Here is a 23,225-nt window from a genome sequence, read left to right as displayed (position 1 = left end):
AAAATATTTTCTTCATATGATGTCAGGGTCCTGGAAGATAAACTTGGATGGAATGTATACGTGGTTAATATTTATTCCACGGAGTTTGAAAGAAAAGCAAGGAGCAGCACTGATGAAACCCAAGTGTGGATCATTGCTTTTGATGAGGCTCACCAGGAAGTACCTGCAGAAGATGTAAAAAGGTCTGTATGGCACAGTCTGACTTCTGGGGGCCAGAGCTTATGCAGACAGGATTTTTTAGAATTCAGAAAGCTGATTCACTATTAACTGAAAGCTAATTTTCAGAGTTTGCAAAAAAAAAACATGAGTAAGGTTGTTTCACTGTGCAAAATAGATTTAAAAGTCAGTTTAAGAAAAAAAATAGCTGAAGGAGAAAATATAATTAAAATACATATTGACCTCGGAGTGGCAGAATGTTGATTAAAAACTCACAATTTAGGTGTATTTTACATTTCTTTGGTAACCTGTCAGTGATGTGGATCTAACTCAACTGTCCAAGCTCTGCAGCACTTTAGTTTTAGGTCACAAGCACCAGGGCTGGTTGCTGGAAAACTGACCTTTTCCTGAATGAAATACACAAGTCCCAATCCTGGAAAAGGTCTTGGCAGATCAGGGAGGAATATTCCGTATTTTCTTCACCACTCCTGCAGCCAAAACGAAGGTAAATCAGGCACCTTTTCCCCTTCTGTGCTCAGAAAACTGCAGGAGCAGAGGGCTGACATTGAGCTGGAGCTGGAGAAGGTGTTTTCCACATCTGTCATCGCTGCCATCGAGGAGGCTCCAGTGTCCTCAGTGTCCCCAGAGCTCGTGGCCACCATCGTGCTCGGAGTGCTGCTGGCCATCACCTCCATCGCCTTCCTGGCCTACGTCCTGCTGGACCTGAAAAGGAAAAGGTACACAGCCTTCACCACGTGGTGAAAAGCTTTTTCGCTCTCTTTTTTCAAAAAAATTCCTAAGTTTAATAAAAATAAAAAAAATTAGACAATTAGGAGACATAAGAGCAAACGTTGCAGCTGGGGCGCTCCACCAGAAAGCACACCTTTCACTCTTTGATATTTAAGGATTGCTGTGTCCTTCCAATCATCTTGTTTGGTAGATTTATTTATGGGTGGCTCCGCTCTGTCTGGTAATCATGGCTCTTATAAATTTTCTTCTTGAGGTTTTTGGTTGTTCTTGTTTTGATAAAAAAACCCCAGAAATCCAGCAGCGCTCATGCAGGGCCATAAGGTGACAACCCCTTCCCCACAATTCTTGGCCTGATCGGTTCCAGATGTCACAAAGAAAAAACCCAGTCTTTCCACTATTCACACTATGTCACAATCAGAAAATTCATTCATCACCTTTCTAAACTCTATTAACAAAACATAAGACAGTACAATTGTTCAAATATTTGCGAAAAGCCACTTTATAATATGCATTTATAACAATGTCATTTAGATTTACAGCTGATGAGTTTAATTAAGTGTCAACTTGAAAAATTTTTGTCTGATCAATTACTAGCATTTGCAGGGAACATTGCCCGAGATTTGTTATGTTGGATGCACCAAAGTTGTTTCTTCTTGTTTGTCACACAGCAAAAGCAGAAACAACTTCTAAAACAGAGAAATGTGGGCAGCAAAAATTTTAACTGTGAAGAAGGGGGACACTCAAGTCTCTTCCAACCCCATAAATGATGATATCAAGGGAGGTTTTGCTGCTTAAATTCAGTGGCAGCAGGGCCACATGGTAGAGGAAAACAAATAAATTTCCAGAAGGAAAGCAAACATTTACACTGCTACCATTGTGGAAAAATAGGAAATACTCCAAACTAGTCCCCAGAATAACAATGAAAATAAATGTTGTGTATTAAACTTATTACACAAATAATTCATCTTCTGTTTCTAAAATAACTGTAAAGCCAATCTTCAATAATAATAATAATTATTATTATTATTATCTTAATATTTTCAGAAAGTATGGGAAACAGGATTTGGTTAAGAAAGTTGAAATTATGGAGGGCATTGATAACCCATGGGCAGTTGACAAAAATGGAAGCCTGAAAAGCTTGGAGAAAGCAGACTACATGAATAATGGGTAAGTAGACTGTGGCTATCACAAATCTTTAAAAAATAGCATATAAAAACCATGGTTCTAGTTTATTCTGGTACCACAGGATTTCCCTTGGATCTCTCACTAGGCTCTAAGTCCATTTCTAAGGACCTTTAAAATGGTAAGTTAAAAATCTCTACACTTGAAGGAAGTTAATGCCTTTTGATCTTGTATCAAAGGCAAATTCCTACTTACTCTTTAGCAAATTGTTAATGCTAATGCAGAAAAGACCTTTCAGGATGCAAGAAGCTTCTTAATTCCTCTGGGTAAAATCCCACTAATTTTGGGATCAGTGTACATGCTGCTCTTGGCTGTAGAGAGGCTGAGATATTTGTCTCAGCTCCAGGTGCTATGAATTCTCTGAACTCTCTTAGGAGAACTGAGATGATGTCATTTGACAACCTGGAAGGCACCAAAGGAGATGATACTGAAAAAGATGAAATTCAGGCCCCTGAAAAACACAATTACCTGGAGACAGTGCTGCTGGATTACAAGGCTGAAAGTGAGAAAAATGGAGCATCTGAGAAAGCTGCTGAAAGTAGATATGTGGAGGTGCAGCCCACTGTGGGATTCACAACAAAACAGGTAATGAGCTTTTTGATTGCAAAGTATGGAGGGAAAGGTATTTTATTGTTCTTCATCAGGTAACGGAAGGAACTATCACAAAAGCCAATCTGATGGAACTTTAAAAAAAATAAAATCTTGTAAAGTAATCCCTGGAAGTGTTCGAGGCCAGGCTGGCCAGGACTTGGAGCAAGCTGGCCTAGTGCAAGGTGTCCCTGCCCATGCCAGGGGGCCTGGGGCTGGCCAATCTCTCATGGTCCCTTCCACCCCAAACCATTCCATGATTCCAGAAAAAAATCTCAGAGGAGGGGCTCTTTGTCCCTGCCTAGAAGGAGGAGCAGGACTTTCATCCCAACGTGATGACTCTCTTCTGTCTTTATGGAATGTGAACAGTAAAGGGCTCACAGTTTTATGATTTCTACTGTCTATAATTTGTTCACACTCAACCATTTGTAGCTTTCTGCCTCACCTGCGTTATGCTTTTTTGCAGGATTCCCTTCCGACAGACACAAACCAGAAGCCAGCTGTTTCCCTAACACCTCATCCCACACTGCCTGCCCCTGAGAAAGAACTGAAAGGAGTTAAATTTTCCGAGGTGGCAGTGATTTTGGACGCAGAGCCTGGGGATGATGAGCCTGGAGATGATGAGTCTGAAGGCGATGAGCCTCGTGATGATGTATCTCTCTGATAAGAACACTCAATGAAGAAAATTTTTAGAAAAACCACAATGAGACTCATTGAAACAGCTCAGAATAAAACGAGCAATAGGAATATGCGAATGTTATCTAGATTATAATTCTGCTGGTGTTGCAAGGCTGTATCAGGAAGAGGCCAAGCACTGTGCGGGAAGGGCTGCAGTGCCGTACTGCAGGGTTACCTCCCCAGCAGCAGCGCTGCCTCAGTGTCGTTCATTTCTTTTGGCACGTGTCAAATGGGCAAGACAATAAACCCGATTGCAGAGGCGTTGCCTTGTCATTGCTTCGGATGGAGTAATTCTGGGACATCAATCATTCTTCTGTTCTGCGCAGAAATGTCCACCGCAGTGGTTGAAAACGAGAGTCTGTTTTCCAATTTCCCTATTTTCCTTATTTCTTTTTTTTTTTTTTTTTTCTTTTCCAGTTAGGCGGTGCCTTTCCCCGGAGCAGCCCGGCGGGAGCGGCGTTTCCCGGGCACAGGAGCGGCGTTTCCCGGGCACGGGAGCCGCGTTTCCCGGGCACGGGAGCGGCGTTTCCCGGGCACGGGAGCGGCGTTTCCCGGGCACGGGAGCCGCGTTTCCCGGGCACAGGAGCCGCGTTTCCCGGACACAGGAGCGGAGCAGCGGCCGCCGGGACGGCAGCAGCTCTGAGCCTCCGCTGCCTCCGCCCTCCGCGCCGGGAGGAAGGGCAGGGCAGGGCCTCGCCTTCCTCCTCCTCCTCCTCCTCCTCCTCCTCCGGCGGGGCGGGGAAGTTTCTGGCACCTTCTGGCGGCGGCGGCGGAAGCGGCCGGGAGCAGGCAGCGCCATGGCCAAGTGGGGCCAGGGGGACCCGCGGTGGATCGTGGAGGAGCGAGCCGACGCCACCAACGTGAACAACTGGCACTGGTGAGCGGCGGGGCCGGGCGCGGGCGGCGGGACGGGAGCGGCGGGCGGCCGGCGCTGACCCCGCCGCTGCCGGGGCGCAGGACGGAGCGGGACGCCACCAGCTGGTCCAAGAGGAAGCTGAAGGAGGTGCTGGAGGGGCTGGTGGTGGAGGGCGAGGCCGGGCGCTGCGAGATCGGCGACCTCAAACACGTGGAGGGCGAAGCGTCCTGCAACAGCCGCAAAGGGAAACTCATCTTCTTCTACGAGTGGAACCTGCGCCTCAGCTGGAAAGGTACGGGGGAAAGGGGGATGCCAGGGGAGCTGGCGCGGCTCCGTGTCCCTCTGCAGAGGAGCCTGTCCCCCCGGGCTGGGAAAACGGGGATGTCTCGGTGAACTGCGGCGACTCAGAGTCGTGGGGAGACTGCGGGAGCCACGTGGGCCTGCGCTGGATAAATGCGTATTCCTAAATAACCTTGAAACCCGAGCCTGGCTCGTTCCCCCTCACCCAGGCTTTTTGCACCGCGTATTCCTCAGCGCTGCCTTCCCGGGGTTATTCGCTCTGCTTCGCAAGAAGTGAATGCCTGCATTGTGATAGTGACAGCGGAGTGCCAAGGCTGCTTTACTTCCACTATTCCCAAATTACAGCTCCGAATCGCAGCTGGGTGCTCCGTGCCTCTGGAGAGCAGGAAAACCCAGCAGATGTCACATTACAGCCGGTTCCACAAACTAACTCTGGTTGAGGATTGTGCACTGAGGATTACGAGTTACGTGAGGATTACGAGTTACTCTTTACTGGAAAATAGAAATAATTTCTGGTTATTTGGGATACTGGGGTCTGTGCCCATGCATTTTTTTTGTTTTGCCATATCCATTTATAATCCCGGCTCTTGGAGTTGCCCTCTGCTGTACTTGTCCCATGACAAGCTCTTTGTTTGCAGCTTTTGGTGACACTAAGGAATTTTTTCCAGTTATCCTATGCCTAAAACTTGACAGCAGCTTGTGGCCCGTGTCTTGCACTGGAGCAGGAGGCAGGAGCAGCTGCTGGAATGAGAGGGCACAGGAGATTGTCCCTGGATTTTGTAGTGCCAAGTGACAGGCTGTGCTTCCCCAAATACTGAGCCCTCGGCTGGGGGGATTTGTCTGACTGGAATATTGCTGACCCCAGAACAGACAGACCTGGAATCCAAGTCTGTACCCCACAGTAAGAGGGGCTTTAAACCAACTGCTGCTGTTTGTTTTAGAGAATTTTGTATGTTTCAAATGTCTTACAAACTAAGACTATACTTGGAGATGTGGTGTAAATGTTAGCAGAGAGCAAGGCAAATATTAGACTCTCGTGCAGTTTAAATCAGTGTAGATACAGGAATTGTAATCAACTTTCTGACTTCTTTAAGTCCAGCTAAAATAACCTTAAACTTTAAACAGAGGTTAGTTTGGCTTGGTGTGGTTTATTTCAGAGTATAAAGTTAGTAGCAGGTGGACAGCATTGTATATTTCTGTGGAAGTTCTCTTTAAACTGTTTCTCTCCAAGGTGTTTATGCTGGTCAGCGTTTAGAGACAGCTCAGACTTCTGCTGGCTGCTTTGCTATGCTGAGTGAATCATGGCTTTGAGAGCTTAATTTTAAATGAGTTTTCAATTTCCTACTACACAGGAAATTCTAAAAAAAAACCCAAACCCGGAGCCGGGGGATTTTTTTGGTGATAGCCATCATGTTGTGTGTCTTGAGAGCTCTAAATTAGAAGTGAGAGTAAAAAACTGTAATCAGTTCTACAAGTCTTCAAGGATAACTAGGACTTGAGGCTATGATTAAAATGTGGATATGTAAGGACAAATGATAAAAATCCTGAGATTTGCAGCCGGTTTGGAAAGTTCAGTGTCAGAAAAACATTTTGCTTAGCCATTTAGATAAGAGAGAAATGAGAAAGTGAGAAACTGAGCATACTTAATGGCACTAAAATGGAGCAAAATGGCTGTTCTGTCATTTTTTAGAGGGTGTAATGATTTTAATGGATCATTCCACATTGTGGTGGAAGCTTTGTGAAAATATGTTTGTCCTTTTAAAGCAGGTATTTCAGCAGTGTGTTACAGCTGGGTCTTTGAGATGTGTGCTTCACACTGGACTGGCAGGAAACCAAAAAATAATTTCTTCTCAGGTCTGTTATTGCATTGCAGTGCAATTCCAACACAGAATTTGATTGATTGATAAAAAGGTATTTTTATTATCAGCTTTGTTTACGTTACAGTGATAGTGAAAATGCAGAGCTGCACTGACATTCTGCCTGTGTCCTGTTGATCCACCAGCTCTGTTTGTTCACTGCTTGGACTTTGCTGCCCAGCACAGACCCTGTCACTTTATTAAAGTGAAACTTTATTTTAGGGGCTCTGAAAATTGCTAATAGAATTAGCTAAATGAAGTCAGGTTTGTGTTTTGCTCCCCAAAACCCCTTCCTGCATGCCTGCACTCCTTTCTGGGAAGAGCAGCCACAAATAAGATGGATTTTACTGTCTGCAAAAGACCGTGTTGTGTGGTTTTCCTGCACTGATCCTGGTGCTGGCAGGTATCAGAGCAGAGCACACTGAGGTGGCTTTGTGGCCCAGGAGCTTTCAGGGATGGCCTGAAGCAGTTCCCATGGCTTCAGGGAGTGACCCGTTCTCCTGGGAAGCTCCAGGGTCGAGTTCTACTGTCTTGCTGTGGCTGTGCCTGTGTAGCTGTGGATTCACAGACTTGTGTGTGAATGTTGTATGTGTGTGAATGTGCATGTTGTGCAATCTCTCCTTGCCTCAGACCCGAGTGGGGAGGGATCTTTGCACTTTGTGCTCCCACCAGCCCTTCACTCTTCTCGTGCCAGGAAACACTTGGGCATTTGTTGGAGTCCCTCACTGGGATCTCCACCAGCGGGGCTCTGTCCCCAGCGGGGGCTCTGTCCCCAGCGGGGCTCTGTCCCCAGCGGGGCTCTGTCACCAGCGGGGATCTGTCCCCAGTGGGGGTCTGTCCGTGCCCCGCGCTCGCGTGGGGACTCCGGGAGGTAATTAAAGTAATGAGTGATGGTCAGGAACAGTGGGATCCAGGTGGCTCCTGTGGAAGTGAGAATCCCCAGAAATTCTGCATCTGCCTTCCTGATAATTCCCCTTGTGCTCAGCCCTGGGCTGATGGAATTTGAGAGTTTTGCTGATGAAGCACCTTGTTGGGATCTTTAATGTTCTGACACGGAGCTGACTGACCTGCCTGCTTCTGTCGTTGCTTTCTGAAGAGGTTTTATCTGATTTAATTAGTGAGTAAGTTTAAATAACAAAATCCTTTCGAAAGGCAAAGGGGAAGAGTCTTCAGTGTAATTTTTTCAGTGTAGATGGGAGGCAGGGTGGCATGGGGGCAGCTCACTGAGACGGGCCTTGGCCCAAAGGATCACAAGTGGAGCTTCATTCCTGTCCTTGCAGAGTCTCTCTGCAGTCTGCAGTGATTGTAAAGTGGATAAAAGTAGTATCAAGTGCTGTAAATGAGCGTGTGAGTTTCCTGTTTTAAGAAATGCCGGTTGTGTACCTCTCCATTATACACATTACATTTCCTGTAAGATGCCCGTGCTGGGAGCTATCACACAGTTAGGGACAGGGCATGGTCAGCATTCCAGGGAGCTCCTGAATCCAGAGCAGTCCCACTCAGGGCAGGTGAGGACTTTCCCCTGCCCACCCTCAGGTGCACGTTCAGTGTCGGGGACAGGCTGTAAAGAGTGTCAGAGTGGGTGACAGCTGCAGGGGAGAGCAGTGCAGGGAGCAGGTGGGTCCCTGTCCATCCCTTGGTGCACCTGGATAGGGAACACGGCTCCCAGCAGAGGCTCAGGTTGCTCTTCAGTTCCTTTAAATCAGCCTTGAGGCAACTCCCTTCAGGTAACACCTTTGTACAACTGAGTTCCAAGTGTAAAACTCTTGCTGTGGGGGAAATAGTTTTTAATGATGCATTTAAGAATTCGTTATGTTAATACAGGTACAGTGAAAGAGTCTGGTGAGAAACATAAGGGATCTGTTGAAATTCCTAACCTGTCAGAAGAAAATGAGGTAGATGATACAGAGGTAGGTGTGCAACACTGCTATGGCTGTATAGGTCCACAGTCCTTAAATAAACTTAATCCACATCCAGGCATCATATTTTGATTTATCCCGTTATTAAGTGGGCTAATTACACATGGGTAGTTTATTTCTTTTTGTTTATTATACTTGGAATAATGCCTTATTCTGTTCTCAGATTTACCAGTGAGGAATGTGCAGTTTGCTTTGCTAGTAATTATTGCTTGTGATGATATTTTAAATACAGATTTGAGAAGAACTCTGCTTATAGTCTTAAAAACCCCAAACCAACACAGCAAACCACCCCTAGCCCTAAGACCTTAGGGAATCTCTGTGTTGGTTGGACAGTGGTTGATACTGGGCTGCCCCAGACCCTTCAGCCTCCCCTGAGAACAGCTCTTGATGAACTGGACTGAGTGTAGATACATTTATTTGTGTCTTAAGAGGACTTATTTTTAGCAAAGGTTGGCTACCCCAAGATCATGAATTAGAAATTGCAGCTGTCCTCTGAGCACAGTAAACAAAGCCCACACACTTTCCTTTGTTGCCACAACCCAGAACGCTCACGACTGGGGTCTCTTAGATGTTGTCATTTTTCTGGTTTTAGATAAACGTTAGCAAGAAGAAAGGGGAAGGTGATGTTCTGAAGGACCTGATGAGAACTGAAGGAACCACCAAAGTCAGAGAGGCCCTGAGGGACTACCTAAAAGCACTTAAAACAGGTAAATTAATCAGCACCTTGGGGGTGTTCCTCTCCCCTGAACAGCTTGGGCAGATATTGACAGATCCCTGGGTCTGTACTGATTTTATTTTTAACTGTCACCAGCTGAGGTGAATTATGTTAGTCCTGACACTCAGGATCTTTCTTGTTGTCAAAAGTGGTCATGTACAGAAGGTTCTGCATTGACTGAGGCTGTGCTGGGTCACGCAGGCCTGGCCAATATTAGCTTTTCTTTTTGTTGCATATTTTTAAAAGCTGCCCTCCTTGGTTGAACTGCTGCCTTAGTTTTGTATCTCTTTGTTTTAGTTATTAATTAAATTAGTTATTTTCTAGAATTTTAAAAATGCTGTCTTTATTTCTGTTCTTCAGTCTACAAATACACACTCTGCTCATGTTTAAGCTTGCCATTATCATTTGAGATTCTAAAGTTTTATTGTCCTAAACTTACTAAATTTACAAATTTTCACTTGTTCTTTTAAACCAAAGGTGAACCAAATTTAAATTTTCCTCTCTGTTTTTTGAACTGTGGTATTTTTGTGAATTACAGCTGTTTCCAAGAACCAGTAAAGTATGCGCCAAAAATTGGTGTGTTTACAGCTTGTAGTTGCATGATCAGGTGCACCTCTGATCGTGAACTGCTTTGTTAAATTGTTACCTCTTTTTTTGTAAAGTGCTGTGTCATTTTGCCAAGCTGAATCCAGCAATTTTCGGCTTGAGAAAACATTGTGTATGATTTTTAGGGTATCCAAAGATTCTTTAACACTTGAAACTCGGAGGGCAGCAGCCTCTGCCAGGGGTGGCTCCCATTCTGGATTGAGTTTCACTGCAGTCTTCTGCCAAACTTAGAAGAATTGCCTTGGGTATTATTTCTTTTTGATCTGAACATCTGCTGTGTTGCCAGAAGTCTGTGCAGATGTTACTGATTTGGGCTCAGGTAACTTGGAAAGGCCTTTTTAAGGGAAATGGCTGTTAGGCCTGTTCCTGATGGAAGCATTAAGTTAAACTGGGGAAACCGGATTGGGTTTTATGTCCTGCAGACTTTCACCCATTCTCCAGGGTTTTGGTGATCTTTACTGAGTATCTGAATGTCAGGGGCTTGAACAGCTCAGCTGCACACTGAGAAGTGCTTTTCTGCATTACAGAGTTCACCTTGGGAATGATCCTGCCAACGAAAGCTCCTGTTGGTCAGGAGCTGGCCACGGAGCGAAAACCAAGCGGGAGCACGGTGCAGGTAGGTTGGCTTCAGGTTTAGCCACTGAATTCAGTGACTCCTGATCAATGGTACTGCTGAGTAAACCCAGGAATGCAGCGCATGAACGCCAGGCAGTCACACACTGTGTCTGAGAATGGGCAGGGGACAACACTCGTGCCCTGACAGCCCTTTTCAAGGGTCAAGATCTCGCAGTAATTCCTGTGAATTTTTTTTTTTTTTTTTTGCTTTGCAGGATTCTGTTACACCGCAGTCTCTGGATATGGTTGGAGTAAAAATTCCAACAGTGAGGATACATATGAGGGAAGTCTTCAACTCTCCAGCTGATGAGCTTTACAGCATCTTCACAAAGAAGGAAGTAAGTGATACTTTCAAGAGGCATTTTAACTGACTGTGGATGTCTATGCTGCTGAAGGGTTGTGGAAGCAGTAAACACATCACAGTGTCAAGTAAAAATTCCATTTGATGAACGTTTATTAGGCTGCCTTAGACCTTTTTTTGCCAGGTGTTCCCTTAACAAAGTGAAGGTGCATCATTATGTGATTTGGGTGCAGCTTCCTTGTGCTGTCTGTAACAAAAGCTTTGCTCTTTGATGTGTTACTGAGGACCCCGAGGGGCTCAGTAATGGCACCGCTGTTCCCTACAGCTTAATTAGATTAATTACTGGAGGTGATGATACTATTGCTTATAGGGTGAGAAACACACAATCAGTAATTTTGGGATTGTGTCCTTCAAATGAGTCTGGCCTGGCATCGGAGAACTTTAAATGACAATCCCAGGGCTACCTCTGGGAAATAAAAATGGCTCTTAGCAGCTCTTCTGCACCTTCCTAAAGCTGCTGCTCCATTTCCCTCATTTCCCAGGCTGGGAACTGTGGCTGCAGCTGTGGCTGTGCAGGGACAGAGCCTGTGCTGGTCTGTAGTTACCAGTGCATTAATATTCTCACGCTGGCACCTCAGTGGCCCCTGCCACCACCCCAGCAAGGCTGTATAAAACCAAAATCCTGACGAGTGTTTAAAGACTCCCGGGTGTATCAGAGTTCAGTTAATTCCTGCAGCACCCCTCCCTCATCTCCCACTATGGTGTTTTTTTTGTTTTTTTTGTTTTTTTTTTTAGTTGGTACAGAAGTTCTCCAAGTGCCCAGCCGTGATTGAAGCAGAGAAAGGAGGCAAACTTCAGATGTTTGAGGGCTGTGTCAGTGGTGAATACACAGAACTGGTAAAAAGCTCTACTCTGCTTTAAAAGGGAGGGAGGGTGGCTCCTTCTCCGAGCTAAAAAGCAGCATAAATTTGTACATTTCAGCTTCTCTGGTGCATATTTCAGTTCCTCTAATTCAAAACCAAACGGGTGATCTTCTGTTGCATGGTTTTCCTGTCCCATCAGAAGAGCAGGGACTGACCACACCCAAAGACCTGCACGGGGAGCAGAAAACCCAGCACAAGCCTTTGTAACTGAGAGGAGGGAGAAAGCAGGTTTAGGGTTTATCTCCCAAATCCCTATCCCTTTTTCGGGATAATAACTGAGGAAATTATCTCTTTTCTATTCAGGGCAAGTGTTATTCTGTCCCAGCTGAATGCTGGTGCAAATAGAAGGGAAAAACCTGGTAATTTAGAGCTCAGCTGCATTTTTGAAATGTCCTAAAAACCATTTTCATCTGCAGGAGTGCCTTACTTGTGTACTGGGCCAGGCTGGGCTGTGCAACACAATCACTCGGCCACACTTGAAAATTGCAGTCAGGAAAACTGGGCTTGTCCTTGTTTCAAAGTCTGCATGAAAATCAGTGTTTTGTGTGCAGTAAATAATGAGTCCTGGCCTTTTCCCCAAGCAAAAAACAGAACAGTGGAATGCAGCAGGCTGAAAGCTCCATGAAAATAGTTTATTGCAAAAGCCAAAGCCCAGTCTTGCTTTTGTTTTACATGCATGTGTCCAGTATTCCAGAAGATAATAATGCTCCTTTCCCTGTATTTCAGGGAGAACTGTAATGGGAATTCTCCCAGGTGCTAACAAGGAGAACCTGCTTATCTTCCACAGGTGCCAGGCCAAAGAATTGTCCTGAAGTGGCGGTGTAGGAGCTGGCCTGATGGTGAGTTTTCCCGGGGATCTCTGATACTGGAGGGCTCCTTTGCAGGAAGGAGCAAAGCTGGCAGGGCCCAGCCTTGGCTGGACACTCCTTGGGTCCACGACCTTCCTCGATCAGCCCAGTCCAGAGAGCTGTGAGAGGAGCCTGTCCTCAGGCACAACAGACAGGGAACCAGCACCAAGAAACGTCACTCTTTAAAATGCACTTCACTGAAGGCTCCTCTTTTCCTCCCTCAGAACATTATGCAACAGTGGCCTTGAACTTCCAGGAGCTGGCGGCGCAGTCGGAACTGGAGCTGGAATGTAAAGGGGTTCCCATTGCCCATGAGGAGAGTACAAGACAATGCTGGAAGAAGCAATATTTTGAAGAAATACATATTTTACTGCAGCACTCAAAAGACAACATAGAATGATAATAGCACTTGTAGTTTTGTTAGGGCATTACTTTTTATACTTTGTTAACATTCGGTTTTCTAAAAAAAAAAATAATTTATTTGTGGGAAAAATAAAGACCCCACTTGTATGAGACTGTACATAGTTTAAGCACTATTTATGGGTTTTTAGGGAATGAGAGGCAAGTCAGAATGTATATAAACAGCTTTACCTGGGGACAGTGATCTCTGGTCTGCTTGCCTCCAACTTCAGAGAGAGAATGATCCAGCTGCAGTGAGTCCTGCCCTCAGAGGGAGGTGAGCTACACATTCAACAGGAAGCATTTCCAGTTCCTTAGGATTCAGAGCATCAAGTGGCAGAATTAAATCCCTGTAGGAGATGGAGTTCCCAGCACAGGTGAGCTGAAAGGGATTATAAAACTGTTGATCCATTTCAAGAAACGGAGGGGTATTATTTACAGCCTCGTGGAATATTTGCTAGATGCTTTTAACTGCAGACTGTTTGCAGCTGCAGTTTTAAATAAGAAATTTAACAATGTCATGTAATTATTAGGCCTGCATGCACTATACTCCCTTACTTGACCTCAGTGTGACATTTATTTAGGAAGAAACAACAGTAGTGCTTTCTCTCTGCAGTTCTGTAAAACCTTCCACTGAAGTGATTTACAGCCCTCTGCAATGTTGTACCTCAAAGAGAAAACCCGTTAAAGAGAATTTTGACAGGATCAAATTGTAATTCCTAATTAAACCATCTTGAGGTGAGCAAGGATATCGTAGTTCTCAAATGCTTTCTAAATAAAGTGTACAAATGAAGTGTGCAATCTGAAACAAAGTGAGCACAATAGGGCAGTCTTCCTTTGGAAAACGTGCTTGGCTCAATAAAAATGATACTTTACATCAAGCTGATCTTCTCTATAAACTGATACTGCCACACTAAATAAGATTCTTAGTAGTTAAGTCCTGTATATTTTATTTTTAAGGAATGCCAACACATGGCAACCTTACCACCCAAAAAGGTTCCATCATCCCGAGGATACAGAGGTGCTGCTCCTTGCTGCAGGCCAGGATCTCCTGAAGTTGGCAGTGATTTATTGACCCCTCGGAGGTGAGGTCTGTGGTAGTAAAAAGAACAAAGTCCCCCCAGTGACAGGAGAGGCACAGAGCAGTTCCTGGGTGTTGCTGCTGCTGTTTGAAGTGTCCATGTGCCAGGTGGGGAACAACCTCCTGAGTAATGGCATCTGTTTCTGAACACTCAAAATTCAGTTACCTTTTCCCCCAAAAATATTCAATGAAGAAAAGCCTGATGTTTTGAATACAAAAATGATTTAGGGTAGTGGTTGACAGAGGGAAATTAAGGTTTAATGTTTAAATTCAGGCTTCAGCAGGTTTGTGGGTAGGTGGTTGAAGAGATTTTGCAACAATTTAATCTCTGAGAGTAGGTGGTTCTATGCAATTCCAAGCTTCTCCAAACAGTGAAACTGCAGCCCCAGGACTCTCTGGGAATTGTGCCTCACCCATTTTCCCCTCATGACTGATGGAAATTGGTTTTCTTGTCTCCCTGCCCTCACTGGAATGCAGCAATTCCAAGTCACTGGTAAAAAAGACAAGACTTGTGCTTCCAGCGTTGCAGTCCCTGCTCCAGGTGTGGGGCTGCCAAAACCCCCAGAAAACAGGGAGGAGCAGCTCTGTACCCCTCTAAAACTGCTGCTAGCATTTCTTCTAGACTTCCTAATTAAAAGTAAAAAATGTTAGATGATAATTAGCTGAGAAAGGCGAAGAGAAAAGGAATGCAATGGGAAAGACATGATTTGTAAGCTTATGGCTAAAATTCTTTACAGATCTCAGCACTTTAAGTGCCAGAGGAGAGGCTGACTCTGCATGGAGAGAGCACTTAAAAGCTTAATTTTGAAGGGGTTAAATGGGAGGTAGAAATTCCAGGAGGAAATAAGTAATAATAAAGGAGAAGTGGGATAAAATCTGGAAGAAAATCAAAGCTTTAAGAGACTGAGGAAGCCAGTGGAAGATTAAACGGTTTAGGGTTAAAGGGTTTTCAAAGGCAGGGGATAAGGGAACATTTCTGAGGGCAGAAGAACACAAAACCAGAAAACTTGAGTTAAGTGAGAGAAGGGGAGTGGAGGATGTGATTACTTACAGAGCATGGAAAGTGAGGGAGACAGGCCAAACACCTGGAAATGCTCTGGAAAAGCAAGACACATTTTGTGCAGGTATTGCTTACCTCTGTTCAAATAACTACTGCAAAATCTTCTTTGTAAAAACTGCAGGATTGCTCAAGGGGGAAATCAGGAGGTGAGGGAAGAGCAATAAGAATAATCATTTTTCGGGTAATCCTGACATGATTAATGGTGGAGTATTTATGTATCCTTGATGAAATCACTCTCAAGTACTGCTTATAGTTGGTCTGCTTGAAAATGAGCTGAAAAGACACCCCAAAGGCCAGAATGCCACAGCTCTGGTGGTGGCATCCTGCAGGACCTGCCAAAGCCAGCCATGGGGCACCAGCTCAGACAACATCCCAGCAATTGGCCGCACAGTGTTAATTAGGTTGATTAATTAAGACAGTTACTCACCCAAAGGCTTACAAAAGCTGCCTGCAGCTCAGGTTTTGATCCATAGGTCAGTGTTTTCCTTGACATTTTGATTGTAGAAGTTTTGACTAGAAACTTTGATGATTTCTCTGGACTTAAAATCTGGGGAAAGCTAATCAGAGAAGGTAATAAAATTATTCTTGAAGAGAACAAAACCATTATTATATTTCATGTCTGAATAATGAGGATACCAACTTAAGCACTTACCAGTGTCAGCAGTGTCTTTAAATGCAGGATAAAAATGCTAAATAAATGGGAATATAAATTTGTAAACTTTAGAGAGAAATTAATTAGAGAAAGTTAAAACCAATGAGAGTAAATTCAAAGGGAGCAAGAGCATCACAGACTCAAGAAGCAGCAAGTGATGCAAAACTGCAGTGAATGGTAGATGGAACGAAAGAAATCTGAAGATAAAAGACCAAGATAAATGAAGACAATAGAAAAACAAATGAGCTGAGCAACTGGAAAATGGAGCTGAAAATGGAGTTTAATCAGATATTAAAACCAGTAACACTGACAGTCCAGAAGGTCACATAGGAAACTGGTATTACTCAGAAGTAACGGGGAGGTATAATGGGAGAGATGGTAAAGTCATTCCAGGGGTGCAGAAGCTGTCAAAAAGTGAGGGAGCACAGCCAGACAGAACAGAGGGAAAAAAGGAAGGAAGTCTGTAAATGGTGCAGGGGAAAAATTAAGTAAGAGATGTTCAAATAAAGGAAATGAGAAGCTGAGTTCCACTGGCTTTTGACAGCACTTTATGTGCCAACACCAAGCACCAGCCCCTCTCCACTGTGTGGCTGAACACTCATGCACACTAAACAAGCACCAACATTTACAGCAAGTCTGAACCTCTGACCATCATTTCTCTCTGCTGCTGTTTCACTTACGAAGTTCTTTGCTGAGAAATCCAAAGACTGAAGCAACATATTATAAACAAATGAAAAGTCATCACAATCAGTTTAATGAAGTGCACAGAATAGCAATTGATCATGTCAATAAAAATAAAACAATTAATTTTACATCAAGTGTGCTTTATTTCCTCCACAGGTATTCTGTTAAATAAAGCACCATATATATACTGCCAGGCCACAGCTAAAGAGGATTCTTTACAGAATCAAATTTCTTGTGGTTGTTTAGTATACAAGTAAACTTAATTTTGATAATAAGAACCACAGCGATCTGAGGCAATCTGCCTCGATTATAAGGTACAAAACTGGCACAGAGGACACCATATTATACACAGTAAAAATGCCATAAGTTTAAATTACATCATACAAGGCCAGGAGGCCCTGTCTCCCAGACAGCCATATTAAATGAAAGCCACTACAGTGAACTCTTAATTACATAAAACATAGCCATTATCTGATTGCCCTTTAAGAAAGTGTACGGTAGATGCAAAATAAAATAAAATTTAAAAAAAAAAATCTTGAGTTCTGCCTGACCAAGAATTAAGCATATAAATCTATCTTGCCATTCAAGCAGAGAGCACTGGACAAACTGAAGCACAAAACCGAAATAAGCAAAACTTATACAAACAGCATTTTTTTGGGGGGGGGGGGGGGGGAGAAGAAGGATTTAAAAAAAAAAAAAAAAAAAAAAAAAAAAAAAGACTTAAAAGCAGACATGCTCCATCTAATGTCAAGAAGCAGCTTGGTTTCCTTTCGCCGATATCCGTGTGACCACGTGAATCGTAGACTCAATGGTCCTGCACAGGATGTCTAAAATGTCATGCTGCTGCATGTGACTGAAGAGTCCTCTGGAATGGCCACAGCTGATGGATAAATGAGTTTCGGGCTCCTGGGGTGGTAAGGCTTGGCCATCGCAGCTGCGCAAGTCTGCGAGGTCGGATAAAACCGCCGAAATGGACGTGGAGGGGAACTCCGAGTCCTCCTCGGCTCCCAGGGGATCCTTGGAAGCCTGCAGGTCCTTCAGCTCCTTGCACTCCTCGAACTTGCCGCTGCCCGGCTGCTCCTCTGCGGCCAGCATCACGTCTTCAGCGAACGAGGAGGGCACCTCCATCCTGTACTCCTTGCCGGAGCTGCTCCCGGGGGACGGCGGGTCCTGCTCCGTGCCCGGGTCGATGATGGACGAGTCCCTGGTCTCGTTGTCCGAGGTGCTGGTGGGGGTCAGCGCCTCGCGGGGCTCGCCTTTGATGTCGCCCACGTCCACGGCGTGCTCCTCGTCGCTGCTCACCCGCCGCCTCTTCACCGGGGTGGCTCCTTCGTCATCTGCACGGACAGGGGACCCAGATGACAGGGGACCCAGATGACAGGGGACCATGCTCAGGGCACAGGGGACTGTGCTCAGAGGACAGGGGACCAGGCTCAGGGGACTGTGCTCAGGGCACAGGGGACCAGGCTCAGGGGACCGTGCTCAGGGGACTGTGCTCAGGGCACAGGGGGCCGTGCTCAGGGGACTCTGCTCAGCAGACAGGGGACTGTGCTCAGGGGACTGGGCTCAGGGGACAGGGGACCAGGCTCAGGGGACTGTGCTCAGGGCACAGGGGGCCGTGCTCAGGGGACTCTGCTCAGCAGACAGGGGACCGTGCTCAGGGCACAGGGGACCAGGCTCAGGGGACTGTGCTCAGGGGACAGGGGACCGTGCTCAGGGCACAGGGGACTGTGCTCAGAGGACAGGGGACCGTGATCAGAGCACAGGGGACCAGGCTCAGGGGACCGTGCTCAGGGCACAGGGGACTGTGCTCAGAGCACAGGGGACCAGGCTCAGGGGACCGTGCTCAGGGGACCGTGCTCAGGGCACAGGGGACCAGGCTCAGGGGACTGTGCTCAGGGCACAGGGGGCCGTGCTCAGGGGACTCTGCTCAGCAGACAGGGGACCGTGCTCAGGGCACAGGGGACCAGGCTCAGGGGACTGTGCTCAGGGGACAGGGGACCGTGCTCAGGGCACAGGGGACCAGGCTCAGGGGACCGTGCTCAGGGCACAGGGGACCAGGCTCAGGGGACTGTGCTCAGGGGACAGGGGGCCGTGCTCAGGGGACTCTGCTCAGCAGACAGGGGACCGTGCTCAGGGCACAGGGGACCAGGCTCAGGGGACTGGGCTCAGGGGACAGGGGACTCTGCTCAGGGGACAGGGGACTGTGCTCAGAGGACAGGGGACCGTGATCAGAGCACAGGGGACCAGGCTCAGGGGACCGTGCTCAGGGCACAGGGGACTGTGCTCAGAGCACAGGGGACCAGGCTCAGGGGACCGTGCTCAGGGGACCGTGCTCAGGGCACAGGGGACCAGGCTCAGGGGACTGTGCTCAGGGGACAAGGGACTGTGCTCAGGGGACAGCCGCTGCTCCCGCCCTGCCCTGAGCACAGCACTTCAACACACACCTATCTCCCTTCGGACCATTCGTGCAATTCATGGATTTTAGCTCCATAATAAAATGGTGTTTTTGTGTACTACTGGGATTTGGAGCCAAGGAATGGCCCACCCCGCAGAAATAAAGTGACATATTACATGAATTTGATAAAAGGCTCATCAGAGCAACACCAAACCTTTAGTTTTTCTTTCTTTGGCTTCTTGCTCTTGTAATGAGCTCCTCTGCTGTTGACAAGCTCTACATTTGTTTAAAAGCTCTTGTAAAGTTGGAATCAGGGCTGAGTTGAGCTGTTTGGGAGTGTGCACTGAAAGCAGCAAGGCAAGTGCTTGGAGGTCCTGGAAACAGAGGAACAAACTTAAGGCTTCTTTCAAACTGGTGTTTGATGAATCTTGCACACAGAGACTGCAATAAGGAGATGCTGTTCATGCTCTGAGCAGCCCAAAGATCCCCTTCTAGAGCTACTGACACCACTGAAATTCCCCACTCACTAGCTGCTGACCTGAACACAGATCTGTGCTGGGGGTGGCAATGCTGTGCTGACACACAAAATCTTGCTGGGTTACAGCATTAATGCCCCTGCAGCTGTTAATACTTTGCTCTCCACAGGCAAGTTAATATTCCCGATCTCCCATGCCCTCCCCGGGAGCACAGCTGGGGCAGGGAGTGCCCAACACCTGGCACACGGCACTGAGGAGTTTCTGTAGGAAATGAGCTGCCTCGTGTTTGTTAGAAAAGACTCACCCCGTTTAATGTAGAGCTTGCTTTGGAAATCTCAACTCTCTGGTTGCTGAAGTCAGATTCTAGGCTTTGATATTGATTTATTAGATTTGTAATTAGAGTGTTGATTAGGTTGGCACAGTTTGCTTCAGAAAATACCTGCCCTTGCACCTGTGGAAACAAAGTAGTTTTTTAAAAGCCACAAAAAACTGGAACTGTGAGAACAGCATCCTAAAATGAAGCACCATCAGTGCCTGCATTCCTTGGAGTAATAACTACTGCTAAAAGACCATATACCTTGAGAAGGAAATGTGTCAGAAAGGTGTAGACAATGTTGTTGTTAAGAAAGGTCCTTTCATCCATCAGAATACATTTGATATATTCTGCAAACACTGGATCTTCACAGAGGAGCTTCACACAGTTCTTGGACATTGCAGACTGGCAAGGAGAGAGAAGAGGGCAGAGTCAGCACCACAACTGCAGGCCAGGCCCACTGAGAAACACTTCAGTCTATCAGAAGCCAGGAAATGTTACAGATCAATTACTGACAATTCTTATTTCTCACTTTCCTGAGATGAAGTTCCTTCCCCAGAAAGGTCAGTTCACCCCCCCCAGTGTGTATGGGAAGAGACAGCATCTCCTGATCCATGAGCCAAGCCCTTTGCAATCATACCCAGACCTTGACACCTCCTCATCTTCCCTTCACCATCCTAGCGTTTGTGCTACACAAAAAGCTGGAATTTCAGAGGCAGGACGAGGTGCTTTCTGCACATCCACCACCATTACCGGGGGGAGTTGCTGTGTTAAGCTTTTGCAGGATACAGGGAGCAAGGAGAATTGGGCAGATTTTCATATTTGATTCAGCAGGGCTTCTCTGACAGCAGTAACACAGAGAGTGTTTTATTAGACACCACCCACCAGTGACAATGTGGGCTCTTTGTTCCCATTCACTGTGTTTGGCCTGTGTTTCCTCTCTGCTGGCTCTGACTCTTACCTGAGTCTGGCAAAGCTCAGTCCAGAGTTTGGGGAAGAGCGCCAGGTGAAGTGGCAAACCTTCATAGGCAACCAGGACACCTGTGGTGGCATGAGGGAAGAGGTCAGTGTGGGACAACTTCATGGGAGACACACAAAGTCCTCAGAAAAGCACTGCCAAGGTGCCCTGTCATTTTATAGGATCACATTCCAAGCCTTTTGTACAGAAAGCTGTAGTGTTTGTGAGGTTTTCACAGTCCATTAAATAAATACATTGGAAAAGTGTGACTAACAACAAGCAGATGGGTGATGTAGGGGAAAAAAGGATATTCTCTCATTGCTCCTTGGATGAGATTATTGGTGTGACACTGAGGTCTGTGCACACTGAGGAACTCGCCTTTGGGGTTGTGTGGGAATACAAAAATTGCAATATTGTCAGTTAGTTGCCATTGCTGAGATGCTGAGGATTCAGGATCTGATCCAAAGGCATTTAAACTGCCAACCACCCAGAAACAGCCTCAGTGAGTCCTATCTTTAACTCTAAATGCACAGTAAGACTGAATTCTCAGTGGTTCCCTCAGCTCTTTTCTGGACAGGCCCAAAACATTTCAGTCATGTGCATAAGGCTGCACTCTCTTATAAACAGATTAACAGTTTTGTGGATAAAAATAATATCCAAACACAACAAGTTTCACAAGCTCTGCTTTTTCTTAAAAACTCTGAATATAAAACTTAGTGGAGAAGGACTCGGAGCTATCACAGAAAAAAAAAAATCCTTTGTCTGTTTCAAGTTGACACTTACTCATTTTAACTAAAGTTTCAGTAAATTTTTCACAGTTGATTGCAACTCGACACAGGAGGTGGATAAACTGATGGTAGGAGAAGAAATAGTCCAGCAGCATCCGGTCGTAAACATCATCTTTGCCCTGAAGATTTAAGAGAGGCTCATTTAACCTCCAAAGCCACAGGACAGCTCCCAGATTGCCCTGAGCATCTCCCTCCCTGTCACTCGCCCTGCAAAGTTTCATCCTGGGCTACAGGAAAACAGTGGGAATCTCCAGGTGCCTCCTCACCCAGCCCTTGGCAAGCACCAGGGATGGTAAATGCAATTCCCCGCCAGGAAAATCTCCTACTGGAGGGTTCTGAGCCAACACCAAGAGGGTGCAAAGCTGTGCCAATACCAGGGCTTGAAGAGGACAAGAAAAGAATGCAGGAACTTTGTATCACATACAGACACCTAAATATATACACACTACTGCTTTTTAAATCATAACTTGTCAGCTGTGATCTGCAGAAGTCAGAATTTTCTCGATACCGAGCTTCAGAGCAGAATTTCCAGTGATACATATATGTCTATATTTTAACATTTTGGACATATATAAGCCTAAAATGGCATCAGAGAGCCAAGAGGAAACCTCTAAAACTCAAGCAAAAAAGCACAACCTTATACAGAGCAACTGAATGGAAAACAAGCATGCAAAACCACAGGGCAATGTGACTGTGGATGTGGCTCTAGAAAGTTAAAAATATCTCCTTCCTAATGTATTAGGAGTTTGATATAAAGGATGAAATACTGTGTCACGTAATACGACAACTTTTTAAGTCCAGATATTTAACATTATGTATTGTCACTTCTGGATGCACGATGGGGAAACCCACTAGAGACAGCTTCTGGCTCTCTAACATCTTTTCCAACACTGGGCTTACACAATCAATTTGATGGTGCACAAATAAGACACAGCATCGTTCTGAAAGCTTTAAAAAAGAAGGGTTACTTACCCTACAGTAACCGTGCTTCTTCGAAATGTGTTGCCCACACAGATTCCCATCTACGTGCACATAGGCCCCATGTGCAGGAGATTGGATTCTTTCTGAATAGCTGTGTCCACTGGGGCTGTGCCTGCACCCAGTGTGTCCTTGCGACCACTGTACCTGAGGGCACAAGGGGTATGGCGGCTTCAACCACCACTCAATTCCTTCACCCGTCAGAATCCCCTAGCACAGCACTCGGAATTAGCACAGCAGGAGGAGCACAGAATCTGTGTGGACAAAGCATCTTGAAGAACCACAGTTACTGGACAGCAAGTAACCAGTTCTCCTGCTTCAAATGATTGTCCATACATATTCCTTTCCGGGTGGGATTCACCTGACCTGACTTTAGCTATCTAAAATCTAGTCGCTGGTGTTCCCTGCACTCCGTGGAGAGGGACTCGCCTCATCCACGCTCAGGTGCCTGGGACGGGAAGGAGGGGAGCTCTTTCTCTCCTTCCCAGGGTATCTATGGGCAGGAGCCCCAGGAGGAGCTGGATGCTGACCTTTTAGATAGGCAAAGTGACGTGAGCTGAATCCCACCGTTGCTGCAGCTGTAACAACGGGACGTGGTAGGTCACTACGGAGCAGCCCCACCAAAGCTGGCATCCCATCAGGAAGCCCACAGAAGGGGAAACGGAAAGGGAAAAGACTTAAAGCCCTTTATGACATTTCAGGCACTGGATTTCACCCAAACAAGTAGGAGATTACGCCTCAGTCCCAGCTGAATGGACTCTAAGGGAACCTGTGGGGTCTCCTTGGCTGGCTGGCAATAAATCTTAAAATGGTGTGAAACCCATCTGGACAATCCCTGGGTGGTGCCTCGATCTCCTTTATAAATGCCACAGACAGACTGGGAAATTACCAAAATGTGTGCTATGGGTTTTTGTCCTACCACAGGGCCCAGACCCTCACGGTGTCTGCAATATGAAGCTGTGTATCCCCAAGGGCAGAGAAATGGTGCTTCTGAAGTGCACATCCAGAATGGAGTATATGAGGACAACACATCTTGAAGAAGAATTATGCTTTGTTTACAAAGAAAAGGTAAATGCATCCAACTACTGGATTCTTCCAATACTTTTATAAAAATGGGAAAACAACAGAGAAGTAATTCTTTACAG

The 23,225-nt window shown here is 46.0% G+C and overlaps 2 protein-coding genes across 3 annotated transcripts in view; one reads left to right on the top strand and one right to left on the bottom strand.

Moving 5' to 3' along the window:
• Positions 1-4,135: 4,135 nt before the first annotated feature.
• Positions 4,136-23,132, top strand: LOC136359696 (activator of 90 kDa heat shock protein ATPase homolog 2-like). 2 transcript variants are annotated; one of them, XM_066316565.1, is made up of 9 exons: positions 4,136-4,231; positions 4,312-4,502; positions 8,191-8,276; positions 8,878-8,992; positions 10,134-10,222; positions 10,437-10,559; positions 11,318-11,419; positions 12,233-12,284; positions 23,005-23,132. In XM_066316565.1, exons 1-9 carry the CDS (start codon positions 4,152-4,154, stop codon positions 23,115-23,117), a joined length of 951 nt encoding a protein of 316 aa, XP_066172662.1. In that variant the 5' UTR covers positions 4,136-4,151; the 3' UTR covers positions 23,118-23,132. The 2 variants fall into 2 exon arrangements, with proteins under 2 accessions (XP_066172662.1, XP_066172661.1); XM_066316564.1 differs by lacking the exon at positions 23,005-23,132 and adding an exon at positions 12,518-16,297.
• Positions 16,219-23,225, bottom strand: part of LOC136359695 (ubiquitin carboxyl-terminal hydrolase 34-like) — a 36,137-nt gene continuing 29,130 nt past the window's right edge. The window contains 7 exon segments of the mRNA XM_066316563.1: positions 16,219-17,506; positions 18,782-18,941; positions 19,348-19,494; positions 19,621-19,761; positions 20,318-20,397; positions 21,098-21,221; positions 22,075-22,227. Coding sequence (XP_066172660.1) covers positions 16,917-17,506; positions 18,782-18,941; positions 19,348-19,494; positions 19,621-19,761; positions 20,318-20,397; positions 21,098-21,221; positions 22,075-22,227 — 1,395 coding nt within the window. The 3' untranslated portion in view covers positions 16,219-16,916.

The sequence above is a fragment of the Sylvia atricapilla genome, chromosome 3 (genome assembly GCF_009819655.1).
Source record: "Sylvia atricapilla isolate bSylAtr1 chromosome 3, bSylAtr1.pri, whole genome shotgun sequence".
NCBI classification, from domain to species: Eukaryota; Metazoa; Chordata; class Aves; order Passeriformes; family Sylviidae; genus Sylvia; species Sylvia atricapilla.
The sequence above is the reverse complement of the archived record's forward strand: the minus strand, read 5'-3'. Positions and strand labels throughout refer to the sequence as shown.

Bases quoted from the DNA above. Each gene is read 5' to 3' on its own strand.
- LOC136359696 (XM_066316564.1), top strand. From the start codon at position 4,152: ATGGCCAAGTGGGGCCAGGGGGACCCGCGGTGGATCGTGGAGGAGCGA. The intron at 8,277-8,877 runs GTAGGTGTGCAA...TTCTGGTTTTAG, and splicing joins ATGAGGTAGATGATACAGAG to ATAAACGTTAGCAAGAAGAA. The intron at 10,223-10,436 runs GTAGGTTGGCTT...TTTGCTTTGCAG, and splicing joins CAAGCGGGAGCACGGTGCAG to GATTCTGTTACACCGCAGTC.